This window comes from Dromiciops gliroides, chromosome 1, assembly GCF_019393635.1.
Source record: "Dromiciops gliroides isolate mDroGli1 chromosome 1, mDroGli1.pri, whole genome shotgun sequence".
Lineage (NCBI taxonomy): Eukaryota > Metazoa > Chordata > Mammalia > Microbiotheria > Microbiotheriidae > Dromiciops > Dromiciops gliroides.
In genome coordinates this window covers 761,341,980-761,356,021 of record NC_057861.1, presented here as the reverse complement: position 1 = coordinate 761,356,021, position 14,042 = coordinate 761,341,980, and the positions used below count along the sequence as shown (strand labels likewise).

General features: G+C 58.4%; 1 protein-coding gene across 1 annotated transcript in view; it reads right to left on the bottom strand.

The window, feature by feature from the left end:
- Nucleotides 1-2,407: 2,407 nt before the first annotated feature.
- TRANK1 (tetratricopeptide repeat and ankyrin repeat containing 1) overlaps nucleotides 2,408-14,042 on the bottom strand; it is a 67,035-nt gene continuing 55,400 nt past the window's right edge. Inside the window, 3 exon segments of the mRNA XM_043984829.1 lie at nucleotides 2,408-3,842; nucleotides 9,042-9,140; nucleotides 10,609-13,652. Coding sequence (XP_043840764.1) covers nucleotides 3,742-3,842; nucleotides 9,042-9,140; nucleotides 10,609-13,652 — 3,244 coding nt within the window. The 3' untranslated portion in view covers nucleotides 2,408-3,741.

Below are 14,042 nucleotides of genomic sequence, written 5' to 3'. Positions count from 1 at the left end.
TTGAGGGTATAGTGGGGAAGTATGTAAGTGTGCATGTGTGGGCAATGTGTATATTCATGTATTGTGCTTATGAGTGTGCATCTGTGTGGGGGATATGCATGTGTACACATGTATGGGAGGGGTATGTATATATGTTTATGTGTGTGCCTATATGTCATCAATGGGGTGTCCCAAAAGTCAACTCCAGAAGTAAAAATGTTATCAACTTACTGAACATTTTGAAAGGTTAATTTAATTTTTAAGAACAGTCTTGTTTCGTACTGAAATTCCATATAATCACTGTCTTATACCAGACATTGCCAGTCGATTTTTGAACTCTGTAGAAACTTCTATCAATGGTTGCTTGGGGACGGAAAGGCACTCGGCCTTTGTGACCCTCGCTTAACGGCTGTCCACAGAATGAGGCTTTGTTGATGTGACCACAGGAAAAAAGGTCTCGTGGAGATGGATCAGGTGGCCACGGTGGCCCCCAAGAGGAGCTGCTCCACCCACCCCATGGGCCCACTGGCCACCTGCCCCAGCTGCTGAGAGTGAAAAACAAAAAACCCAAAACCCACAAAACGAAGTGTAAAGGAAACACGAAGCACCGAGCTTCAAACTCAGTCCTGAAGGTATTAAAGCAAACAACTCCATTCAGATGTCTGGGAGACCCTGGATTCCCATCAATCGTGTAGACAAATACACATGCAGGTGTCGATGTGTTTACACGTGCTTGTTACAGGTTATGCATCTCTCACACACATGTGAATGGTGCGATCAGTCCAGGGGTGACTGTGCTCTGCGTGTGCTATGCAGACATACGTGTGTTAGACGTGTTCGGCTAATGGGGGTGTGGTAGCCATGTTGCATGCCCTGGACCTGTAGGTATCATCTGGCCACTTTGTGGACTATGGACATTGTATATGCTGCGGTCTTCATGTGTGTGCATTGTACGTGTAAAGCTAATGCACGCAGACATCATATATGCGTGTGTAATAGGTGCACACGTGTGTGAATCTCATGTGTAGGAGTGTGAGTCGGCGTGCAGATCTGTTACATGTACATGTGTGTATAACAAGGTTGTGTGTGTTGTGACATATAAACACATACGGCTACGTATCACACATATCGCTCTACACCTTGGCTGAGTTGTTCTTTTCCAGCCCCTTCAAGATCACTGTTGATATGCTTTGGGATGTGGTGGGCAGGGGGCTGGGTGCTCCTCTCCCCCATCAGCAGGCAGGGAAATTGCCCCTTTTGTCTGCTTCCCTAGAGCTTCGAGCGATGCCCAGCACACAAGAGGTGCTTAATAAGTGCATGATGGTTGGCTGACCAAAGTCTATAAGAGCACCTCCCCCCACAAGCATCCGCATCCTTCCTCACTCGGTTTTGTTTTGCCACAAAGATCTCTTCTGTTCCTGGTAGACCAGCCCAGGACGAAGGGCAAGGTGGGGAGTCCGAGGTCACCCACTCGATGGCCCCTCCCAGGGAATTTCCTGTGTGTCCTTCCATACATGGACACTTTGCTGTTTCTAGATTAGAGCTTGTTGAAGTAGGAAGGGTTGTATGTGTGTCTGTGTGCATGCATGTGGTGAGTGTGCAGGCGTGTGTGTGCACATGTGGGTGTCTGTGGGCATGTGGGCATTGTGCATGCATGCACATGTGTGTATGTGCATGTGGGTGTGTGCACTGTGTACTGTGGGTGTCTGCGCATATTGGTCAGCCTGTCCTTGTACTCTGGCTTTGTTCAAATACCTGAGCAGTCTCTAGGGTCAGGGTCTCTACCCCCCCCACACACACACACACACAGAGGCATGCACACAAGCACTCACGTGTATACACACATGAACATGCCTTCAAGTTGGAAACAGTCCCTGGAGGCCAATGGAGGGCAGCCAATAGCAGCATGCCCTTCCATTCCCCCAAATCCAGTTTCAGATTCCCCAAGTCCTTCCTTTCTCCAGTGCAGCTGATGATTACTTCTCTGTGGCAGGAAAACCAACCACTCCCTGGCCCAGACTGGGCAGCCAGAGCTGGGACCCCCAGCCTAGCAGCATCACCCAGGCCGGGATCCTCGGCTGCCTTGCTCTTGCTGAGTGTCGGAGCCGAGAGGCCGTGCAGAAAAGGGGAGGGCCCTGGGTGACCCCAAGCCAAATGACCCCGGCCTCCCACCACGGCAACACAGACTGAAGTGAGGGGGCCTGGGAAGTGGCGGCTGCCGGGAGTGCCACGTGAGCCCTGAAGGCTGAGGGCAGGAGCTGGAGGAGCGGGCCCCGAAGAGGGCTGCCCATGCCCACTCCTGACTAGGTGAGTGGCCCCTCCCCAAAGGGAAAGGCCAAGCCTTCTGGAGTGGACGCTTAGGGTCAGACAGGCCGCAGAGCATCCGTCAAGAAGCAGAGGACAGCAGCAGGTAAGAGAAACCACCTGTATTTGTAAAAACTTGATAGACAACAATACTTTTGTTTGGTTCTGCTTTTGGCCAGTGAAATCTATAAAAACATCTGGAACAACAATGAAGAACAGGAAGGGACACCTGCAGGAAACGCTGGGGCCACCGGCCTGGGGAAGCCCAGGCTCAGCTGGAGGCCCGGGCCCCGCGCGGGCAGCGAAGGGCGGAGCAAAGAGAAAGCGAATGAACGCGGCTAACAGCAGAGACGGACACAGAGGACACCCAGCCTCCCTTCCCTTCAGGCACTCAAAGCAGGCCGGGTGGGCTTCACAGGCCACTTCTGACTCGGGTCCCACACCGCGGCGACCAGCCGGCCGGCAGCTGCTTCCTCTCTCTGCGCGCTCTGCGAGCCCCGGCGTGCTCAGCGAAGGGTGGGCCATCTTCATCATCCGAGCCTGCACCGGATAGACGGATGGCTGGCTGGCTGGACAGACGGATGGCAGGCGGGCGTGGAGAGAGAAAAGCGAATCTTCCGGCCGGAAATAAACACTGGGGAGGAGGTGCAGTGTCGAGCTCTGTCAGAGTAGTTTTGGATTATCTGCGCAAGGGGGCAGGGGCTCGCCTTCCTTAGTACCAGGGGTGGGCCGCCACCATAAGGCAGGCTGAGCCGCAGGGCGCGGGGGCCTCCCCCGGGAAAGGGTACAGAGAACAAGGACTCCACAGGACACTGGGGAAGGACATTCCTGACCTAATTCTGAGGTAGGCGAGTCTCGATCAGCCAACTGTCAAGACCAAGGGAAGGCAGACTTTGCTCCCAGGAGGGCTGCCTACAAGAGAGAAGCCCGCCCGACCTCTCCCCGCAGGGCTCCGTGCAGCCTGCGGGGCGGTCCTGGGGGCAGCAGGTGGAGATGGGCATCAGGAGGGCCAGGAGGGCACGGCTCCCCCTCCCACCAGCGGAGCGTCCTGTGTCCACAAGAGTGGCAGCACACACTGGGCACGGGCGCCTCCTATTTACAAGTCGTGCCCGCTGTGCTGCCGACACAGGGTAGGAAAGGCGGCGCCAAAGGCAGCTCCGCAGGGCTGGGCCGGGCCTCGAGGGCCGCCCACCATCTCCACCGTTCTCTGGTCCAGTGATACCTCAGGGGCAGGAGCCCTGACTCGGACTTCCAGGAAGCCTGGCCTGTGGGAGTTTTGTTCCTGAAATCCCCTTACATGTCAGCGAAGGCAGGTGGGCGAGCAGACGCCCGGACCCCGAGAGAACAACAGAGTAACAAACAGGTAAAAAGCGAGGCCTGGCCGGCCCCTTCTTTACACTATGTACACCCATCTCTCGTGGGCGCTGGCACGCCTGGGCGTGGCCGGGGCGCCACGGCTCAGTATCTCCGGCGCCACCCGCGCTTCTTGGAGAACTTCTTGGGCCGGAGCTCCCCAAAGTCTTCCACTTCGTTCTCATAGTCATTTTCCTGAACAATGCCTGGGGAAAAGAGAGACAGACTTTACCTGAGGGGCAGTGGTCCCAGGAAGCGTGCCGGGGAGGCCTGTCTGGCCTGCCCTCTTCTGAGGCCCTTGGACAAGGCACCCCTGCAGCTGTGTGCGCCCACGTGTGCTCAGGCCTACACGTGCCTGCATCACACGTGGACGGCCATGGCCGCACCACACAGTCTACATACAGATACCCAGCACACATGTGTGCGTGTGTGTGCACGTCCTCATCATGACACCTAGTCCATACCACATATACGGAGACATGCCCACACCACACTCCTGTGCAGACACATGCCATCCACATACCATACATGCATGTACACACATGTGCGTGCACTCACCACACACTGTGTGCACACATAATCTCATGCAGACTCATGTCTGACATGTGTCTTGCATTCTATGCTCCTACATTGGCCCCCGTGTCCTGCTGGACTTGTGTTCCCGGGTCCAGTCACAGAGGAGCCTGAATGACCAAGGCAAACTCCGGAAAGGAGGGTCTGGCCAGGTCTGGCCAGGTCACAGGTCCTTATGCCTCCAGGGTCCTTCCAGAGCCCGCCCCTCTAGCAGAGCCTGGCCTCCCAGAGGCGCTGCCCACGGTGCCAATGATAACCAATGATTACACACCACGGCTGGCCCGTCTGCAGCACTTCAAGGCGCTTTACAAACAGGACCTCGTTTGAGCCTCACAACTCCCTGGGAGGCGGGGGCTGTGATCTTCCCATTTTACACCGGCGGAAACCAGCAAACAGGCCTAATGCTGAGGCTGAATTTGAACTCGGGTTTTTCTGAGTCCAGGCCAGACCCTGAGACACACACACACACACGCTTCCATGTATGATGTAAATCTTTATGGCTAAAACAAACACGAGAACATAAACAGTAAAATCCCACCCTGAGTGTCCGGGTCAGGCCCAGCCATGAATTGGGGGGGTGGGGGTGGGCAGAGAGCCGTGCAAAGCAGGGAGCAGCCACGGGGAGAGCGTGCGAGCCACGACTACTGCTGCGTAACTAGGACGAGCCAGGGGACCCGAGCCGAGCGAAATCATCCCAACAGGAGCAAAGGAGCGATCGGAACCCATCAAAGCCAAGGACAGCGTTTCCATGGCATCTGTTATGCGCCAGGTCCTCAACTGAACATCCAGACAGGATCACGGGCCTCGCAACAGCCGAGTGAGGCAGGTGCCACCGCATACCCTCTCCCCGGGGGCGTCTGAGGTGGGATCTGGAGCCAGGCCTTCATGACTCTAGGTCCAGCGCCCCAGATGACACAGAGATGGGAGAGGCAGGAGAGTGGACGAGGGGTCATGGGCTTAGACCCACAGCGGGTGGCTGGTCTCTCTGACCAGCTTTTTCTCTGTTCCTGCTCCACTGTGGGGCAGGGCCGCAAAGGCAAAGGGAACACAAAAGGGGCCCTGAAGAATAGGATAAGACCACCGGGAGCAAATAGCTGCCACCAGTGCCCACGAGCGGCTCAGGGAAGCCAAGATGGGACAAGGTGGAGGCACCTGAAGCACATTCCCAAGAGCCCAGCGCACAGGCTCAGGAAGAGAGGTGGCCTCCTCACCAAGAAGGGTCACAGTGAGCAAGGTGGGCACTGTGTGAGACCTTAGCCCAGAGGGCTTCACAGCAGGAATCGGGTCGAGAGACCCTACACACATACACACACACACACACACACACACACACACACACACGCACACAGGCACACAGAGGCACACAGGCACAAACACACTCATACACACAAGCACACACATGCATGCACACACACTGCACAAATACACACAAGCACGCACATGCATGCACACAGCACACACATGCATACGCACACACGCGCATGCACATGGGCACACACCCACAGCTCCACCTTCTCTCTGGGGGCCCACAAGGAACTCCACCAGACAACAAGGGGAGCCAGGTAGGTCTTCAGCTGGTACAACTTAGGACCCAGAGATGCAAGGAAGACAGAAGACACCCCTCAGAAGGGTCTGAAGGCCCAACATTTAGAAGATGGGCTCGGTACCCCCAAGCGAGGTCAGAGTCCCCACCGAAGGGAGCAAAGGCTGCACACAGCCATCTCGACCTCAAAGACTTGCTTGGACTGGACACCAACTCCAAAGGGGGCCCAGAAGAAAACTCGGGCCCCACCAGGTCACCAGCCCCTATCATGGAACCAAGGGCCTCTTGGCAGGAGGCGCTTGGGGTACTGAATGGCACGACACCTTCCGCTAGCAGCCCTCTGGGGAAAGCCAAGGCACCCTATATCAGTGGGAGCTTTCGGGCAAGCTCCCTGTCCCCAAGGCCCCGTCAGGCTCCAGGCCGGCCTCTGACTATGGGCACAGCTTCCGCACCGTCGTAACAAGGGCGCTTGAGCCCACGCATCTTGGCCGGGGCCACAAATTTGTTTCTCAACAGTTGGCAGCTGACCTCACCACCATGGGAGTCACTTGTGATCCGCCGCACTTTTGCTTAATGCCTTTAAAAAGCATCTTTCTGAGAAGAGGGCATGGCTTCCTGACTCTGCAATGGGTCCACAACAGGAGAAATCTGGAGACGCCCCGCCACAGCCTCAATCCCAGACATGGCTGAGGGTCTTAGGCTTCGGGGAGACTAGGCATCAAGGCAGGATCAGGATGGGGAGGAAGCCCATCCATCAACACCCTTTAGCAAGCACCTACTATGTGCCAAAGATCGGACCCCAGGGAGGCAAGGGGCGGGGCACTGAGACAGGTCCCGTACACCAGCAGAGCTATGTACAAAAGCTGAAGAACTCTTCATGGCAGGGGCTCCTGGCCTTGTCTACATCACAGACCCCTTTGCTATGCTGTATGAAGAAGCCATGGCCCTTTCTCAGAAAATACACAAAATAAAAGGCAGAGCATTATGTGGGAAAAGATAGAAAACAAATTCACAGATCCAGGTTGAATTGGTACTAGAGGGGTTGTGGGAAGATAGAGGCACACTAATACATGGTTGGTGGAGCTGCAGAATGGTACAGCCATTTTAGAAAGCCATGTGGACTTATGCACATTTGCTTCAAGGAAGCCATCGATAAAAAGGAAGTCCCATATCCTCCAAAATATTAACAGCTGCATTTTGTGATAGCAAAGAACTGGAAACACAGTAGATGTGCATTGACTGGGTCACAGATGAACACAGCATGGTCTGTGAGCATCCTCTAAGAAATGATATGTGTGATGGAGACCAAAAATCCTGGGAAGCTCCCTGGGACCTGCCACAGAGGGAAGGCAGCAGAGCCCAGGAGACGACGATACAGCGACCTTAAGAACGCGGGAGGGAAGAACGACTCACATAAAAACCCAGAGGGAGGGTTTCACATGTTTGCAGCCTTTTTCAGTGTATGAATGGGTTGTACTGATTTTTCCCTTGTTTCTTGTTTTTAATAAAATACCATTTTTATGTGATTAGATTGTAAACTCCTTGAGGGTAGGGCCTCTTTCTTATTTGTATCCACAACACGTGGCACAGTGTGTGGCACACAGTAGGTCCGTACCTGGCGTTCACTGAACTGAATGAGGGATGGCTCTCTGGGAGGGAGGAGGGGAGGGAGCGTGAGGGAAAGGCATGGAAGGCATTAATAAACCTTACACAAAGGAAGATGAGCCCCGCCCCAGAGGAAGCCAAGTCCCCCGTCCTCCCCGACACAGAATCCTTCCCCCCAAAGCCACCTACCCTGGAGAAGCAGGATCACTGTGATCCAAAGAGGACCTGATTGGAGGACTTGGGGCCCAGTCTGGCTGGGATAAGGAAGGGAGGAGCCGCTGCCCCCAGGGCGTGTCTGAGACACTCCCCCATTCCAAGTGCCAGTCTGTCCTCCAGCCTCCTCCTCCTCCTCCCCCTCCCCCTCTAAGGTGGTCCCCAAGCGATCTCCGGCTGAGGTGGCGCTCACACACAGACCCCCCTCTCTGGAGGACCCGGACAGTAACCGGGAGACCACTATCCCGGAGCACTTGGTACATTCCTGACCCTCTTCAGCAGGAAGGGGGCGCCTCCCAGGGCTGAGTCCACCCTCCCCTTTGCACCCCCGGGCTAACTCCTTTAGAACCACAAATCCAGGAGAAGAGCCCAACCCCAGGCACTGGGCCCATGTTCTGATTTTAGAGGTGGAGGGGGCTGGGCGTGGGGTTGGGAGACCAGGTCGAGTGACCTTAGACAAGTCACTTCGGAGCCTCAGTTTACACGTTTGACAAACAAAGGTTCCCATTTCCAATAACCGCCTCCGGATTCCAAGAGAGCGGGTGTCAAACACCGAGGCCACAAGGCGCTGCAGCTGGGATTTTGCTGGTGTGGGGACTCCCAGGTGAGGAAGCCCCCTCCACCACAACAGGCCAGCACCCATTCTGCCCTTCAAGGCAGGACCTGAATCCGGGCCTTACTGGCCTTGAAGCTGCCCTCTAGCCACCTGCTATGTCCGCTTCTGTGGCAGAGAGGAAAACTCGCCACACGAAGGGAGTCATTGGGGCTGGTTTCCCGATGCTCTGATAAAGCGAGAGGCCAAGCCCCCAACCCAGGCCTGACCTTCTTATGCACCACACAGACCATGGAGGGGGCTCAGACAACGGGCAGGCAGAGGCACCCGCTGTCACAAGCACATGCCCGCAGCTTGCTGCCTGGGCAATCATGGCCACTCCACCTAGCCAGGGGAGGCCGGCCCCCGACTGCCCCTTCCCAACAGTGCCGGGGCATCCGAGCGCCTCCCCGTCCTGCGGCTGACCAATGAGCTCCCTGCCCCCAATGGACAGAGCCCAGCTTGCCCACCTGAGGAGCCTCACTTTCTCCCCACCTGTATCCTCAGACCATCTACACAAGCAGAGAGCAGGGCACACAGTCGCCCTCCTCCTCGCCCCAATTCTACGCCACCGTGCGCGCTGCAACTGACACAGCATCTCACAAGCACTTCTGTGACACCAAGCCCCTGCCAAGCCCCGCCCCCCCACCCAGCCAAAGTTTGCCTGGGAAAACACCCTCGCTCCATGACAGGGCAACGCAGGTATCCCCCCGCGAGTCCTCATGGACGAACAAAAGGCTGACAGAATGACCAGCCACAAAGAGAGGACCGGGGTGGCTGGTCCCAGGCGTGTGTCCAGCCGGGCCGTCTCCACTCTGGTGCCGGACCTGAGCACCCCTCACCTGAAAGCCGTCAAGGCTGATAGAGAGGCATCCTTACCTTCCTCCTTCAAACGGTCCTCTGTTCTCATCAGCCACTCCCGAGCATCACTGACAGAAGGGGTCAAAATGTTAACCAGCCTAGTCATCGTCTCCTCAGCTACAGAAACAAAAGCACGCATGGTTTTAAGCACACAGCAGGAGCAGGAGTGTCGACAGGACATTCCCACACACAACCCCGTTTGTGCGACACTGCGGGTGCCCCCTTTGCCAACGGCCAGCGAGCTGCACCGGCAGCAGAGGCTGCGCGGCTCAGCGACCGAGCCACCGGCCGAGGAAGAGACCACGGTAAGGGTCGTCGGAATCTCCCAAAGCGAGGCCTCCGGATGAGCCTCGTCAGCTCCACGGGCCGGCTCGGGGCTGGGGAGGAAAAGCCTCAGCAGCCTGAATCCTGGCATCTACAGAAGTTTGGGCGCTCTCGCTTTGTTACAGCTACCCTGTCAGGGCTCCCTAGGGCCTGCCAACTCTCGCGGAACGCCTCCCTCTCGGAGGCCACCGGCCTGTCCTAGAGGAGCCAAATGGAACGCTGGGGAAGAGGCGCTTGTGCTAGCAGTCTGGAAGGCCCGGCCAAAAATGGCTGGCTAAGAGATGCTCCTCCCCAGGGAGTCGGGGAGACTCTTTGGCTTTGTTTCTAAGAGGATCTGGGAGATAGGCTGGAGATAGAGAGACCATTAAAAGTGACAGCTGGAGAGAAGCTGAAGACATTGGTCCGTGGTGTGGCTGAGAAGGAGCAGAAGACAGGGAGAAAGGAGATGGAGAGAGCTTCTTTTCTGAAGAGACTGTCCTGACCTTAATCTTGCAAGAAGGACTTTTCAGGAGAGATCTTACTTGGTATCTTGAGAGAAAAAATGAAGTGGTGTGGGCCTGATTTCTCATAAAGAAAAGTCAACCAGTGCTATCAAGGTTGGAGGTGACTCCAGCTGTGACTTTTCTCACAGTCCAATATTGCAATCTACATTGATTATCTCTATTTATTGCCATTTTGATATTTGGTTATAAAATACATAGCACTTAATATGGAAGGGAAAAGTCACTGTTACTGAGGGAGTTTCTAATTGATATTTCATGAACTGGGCTGGGCTGGAGCTAATGAATGAATGGATGCAAAGGAGGCTACCACGCCAGACTACCAGACGGCTGCAGAGGCCCAGAAAGATGATTTTCGGTAAGAGAGGGAGCCAAGCGTCAGGCTAACGGGCGGCCTACAAGAGGATGGTCAAAGAGAGACGGGAGAGGGGAGCGCCCATTCTCCCTCTCACGGCCCATACTCACATGAAGGGCGCTCACTCAGCAAGACTTCTGTGCTACGTAAGCGAGGGCACGGAGGAGCCAGACCCGGGACGAAGGGTCCCCCGTGCTGGGCGCCGGCTCCGGAGCTGACAAAGTCAGAACGCTCGGCACCCTCCTTGTGGTGTTGGTTCTGACCACGGCCCTGTCCGCGCTCAGCGCTCGGTCCTCACAGCTGCGTCCGAGACCTCGCCCCCACTCCCAGTCCCCGCTGCCCGGCCCCAGGAACGTCTCCCCAGGGCGCTGGAGGCCGGGCTCTGGGAGGAGGGGTCCCAGCTTACCGTCAGCCCAGGCCTTCCTCCGGTAGACGTCCTCCACCGCATCAGAGACCCTTTTGATGTTCTCGAGGATCTTCCTCTGCAGGACCCGGCTGTGCTCCTGGGAGCCCAGGTGGCTCTCGGTGCAGGCGCTCTGCTCGATGCTCCTCACCACCAGCTTGCCCTCGCCGATGGCCGGGTCCACCCTCGTGCTGAAGAACTCCAGGTAGCGCTGGTAGGCCGCGTGCTTCATCTGGTGGGCCTCGAGGTGGACGTGCTTCTCATAGGACTCGCCGGCCTCGAAGTCCGGGCCGGCCTCCAAGACGTCCCTCTCTGTGGGCTCGGCCTCCATGGGCATCAAGGCCTCCCTCAAGCTAAAGTAGTTCTCCGGGCCTTGAATGAACTTGACCCCGCACAGGTCACACTGCGTCCTGTCCACGTCGGCCCGCTTGAAGTTGCCGGCGCCCAGCTCACGGGGCTCCTCCCAGGAGGGCTCGGCCTTGGCGCAGGCCCGGCGCCACCACTTGATGCAGAGGGAGACGACGAGGCAGACCCTGCGGAGCTTGCGGCGGGAGGAGATCTTACGCAGCTCCTTGCTCCGCTTCTGGAAGAGGATGGAAGCGAGCACGTCTTCTCTCTCCTCTGCAGGCTCGTCCCGGTCGAACTCGGCCTCCAGGTCGACCAGGAAGGAGTCCCCTGGGTGGAGGTAGAGCAGGCGGTTCAGGTTGACCTCCTCGAAGTAGAGGCCACGCACCACGGCGCCCTTGCTGTGCACCGCGTCCCAGCGCCAATAGCAGTCCATCAGGTACTCCTCGTCGCGCTCGTAGAGCAGGTCCTGCAGGGCCTCGGCGACGGCCTTCACGTCGGCCGCGACCAGCAGCCTGTCCGTCACCCTCAGCAGCCGGTCGGGCACCTTGGAGGGGAACTCGGCGTGCATGAGCCGGAGGCGGGAAGCGATCTCCTGGAAGTGACGGCACAGCACGGGCTTGCAGCAGGGCCGCATGACCGCGCCGGCGTTGACCAGCATGACGAGGCACAGGACGATGGCGCGCTCGGCCTCGCCGGAGGCCACGCAGCGGACGTCGCTGAAGGCGTCCAGCAGCACATCGAAGTCGCTGTTCTCACAGCCGCACAGCACGCGGGCCAGGTAGGCGAGGTGGAAGCGGAAGGTGCGGATGGCGTGGGTCACGTCCTTGGGCTTGTACTCCTGAATGATGGCGAAGACGTCACCCAGCTCCTTGTCCTCGTCCTTCTTGCCAAACAGGTAGTCCCAGTGGTGCATGAGGGCGATGTAGCTGCGCGGCAAGCAGAGCGCGGCGCTCTTCCAGAGCCGCACCAGCACGGCGCCACAATGCACAAACTGGAACTCGAGCAGCGCCAGCGTGTGCCCGATGGTGGGGATGAGCGGCTCCTTGCAGCGCCGCACCAGCACGTTCATGAAACGGAAGAAGAGGCGCTTGCAGTCCTCGGGGTCGCGGTACACGTAGAGCTGGTCCAGGGAGCTCTGCAGCAGCCGGATGAAGCACAGGTGCATCTTCTCGGCGCTCTCGGCATCCTTGTGGGGCAGCAGCATGCCGCACCTGCCCTCCACGCCCTTGGCCCGCGCCCAGGCCTCCGGAGAGTCGTCACGGGGCTCCAGCGTCTGCAGCTCGCGGCTGTAGTCCTCCTCCACCTGGTGCAGCAGCTTCTCGAACTCCTCGGGGTAGCTGCAGGACAGCACCAGGGCCTGCATGGTGCTCAGCCACAGGTCCGTGGACTCGCGCTGGCTGCGGGTGCGCTCGTGCCGGAAGCGGAAGTGCACGTACTCCTTGAGCGCCAAGCGGTAGGCCTTGAAGGAGCGGTAGCTGGGCCGGAACATCTCGCGGCAGGACAGAGGGTTCTCCGACATGACCCTCTGGTGGAAATGCTTGGGGAAGATGAGGTCCAGGAAGGCCTTGCACAGCCCATAGGAGTCGGACGTCAGCAGGTAGTCGATCTCCTCCATCTCCGGCGCCAGCGTCTTGGGGAACACCCGCTTCGCCTCCAGCAGAAGTCCGTTGAGCGCGGCCAGGTGCATGCGAGACTGCACGAGGGTCCTGGCCTCGCAGCGCCGCAGGGGCCGGTGGAAGTCCACGCAAGCGGGGTCCTCGCACTGCAGGCCGGCGATGAACCTGCGGCAGATGCCAGGGCAGGTCATGGCCAGCAGGCCCCTCGAGATCTCGCAGAGCCGCGCTAGCAGGTGCTTGGTCAGGGCCAGCTTGACGCTGTCCACGGCCACCAGCAAGGGGTCTTTGGCCTTCTTCTCCTTCAAGGCCGGGTTGAGGTCGAGAACGATCTTCAGGATGGGCCCGGGCTCATTCTGGGACATCTGGCAGTGCCGCGCGTCCACCCGCGAGATGCCAAAGAACTCGAAGCACGACTTGACCATCTCCCTCTCGGCGTTGTTGGTCACCCGCTTGAGGGCCCTGACCACGTGCAGCAGCACCTCCAGGCCGCCGGGCGCCAGGGCCAGCAGCTTGTCGGTGCCCGGGCGGCAGTGGCGCATGGCCTCGTAGAGCGCCTCCACTGCGCCCGCGGCGTGGTTCAGGTGGATGAACTTGTAGAAGGCCCCCTTGAGCAGCAGGAAGTCTTTGAGCAGGATGCCCTGCAGAAAGTAGGCCTTGGCGATGCCCACCTCCTGCCCGGTCTGGTGGCACAGGTCTAGCGCCTCCTTCAGGATGACCTCGGTGTCCTCCGTGTCAGAGCCCCAGGCCACATTGAGGCGTGCGGCCTCGAGCAGGCAGGAGGCCTGGAAGTCCTTGTCCGCAGTCAGCCGCGAGGCCTCCAGCAGGAAGCCGTGCTGTCTCATGAGCAGGGCCGCTTCCTCGCGGCGGCCCTGCCCCTTCAGCAGGGCGGCTGCCTCGGCCAGGCGCTTGCGCGACTTGAGGAACACCAGCTGGTCCTCGGTGTCGAGCTTGGCGAGGACGACCATCATCTCCTTGGTCTTGTTCAGGCTCAAGTACTTGGCCGCGGCCTCCAGGTAGAACTGGCTAGCAGAGTAGGATAATTTAGACACCGGCTGCGTCTTGGCTCTCAGCATCTCCTCGAACCTGCAACGCCAAGAGACACAAGGAGCGTTCACTAAGGGTGGCCAGCCTCTACTCACGCCCCACCCCCAGAAGCCCCCAGGCGGCCCCCGCTCTTGGAGACCAACGGCAGGACAGCCCCGCGGGACAGCCAGCCCGGGCCGTCCACCCAGCAAGATGTCCACTCAGCAGGCTGTCCGACCCGGGACGTCCACCCCGTGGGATGTCCAGCCCGGGCTGTCCACCTAGCAGAAGTGCAGATAACACGCAAACTGCTGGATGGACTAAGAGACCCACGGGCAGCCCCCAGCCTCAGACGACAGGAGGACGTCCAGCCCGCACCATCCACCAAGCAGAACGGACCCATTACACACAATCTGCTGGACGGACCAAGAGACAGGGCAGATGCGCCGT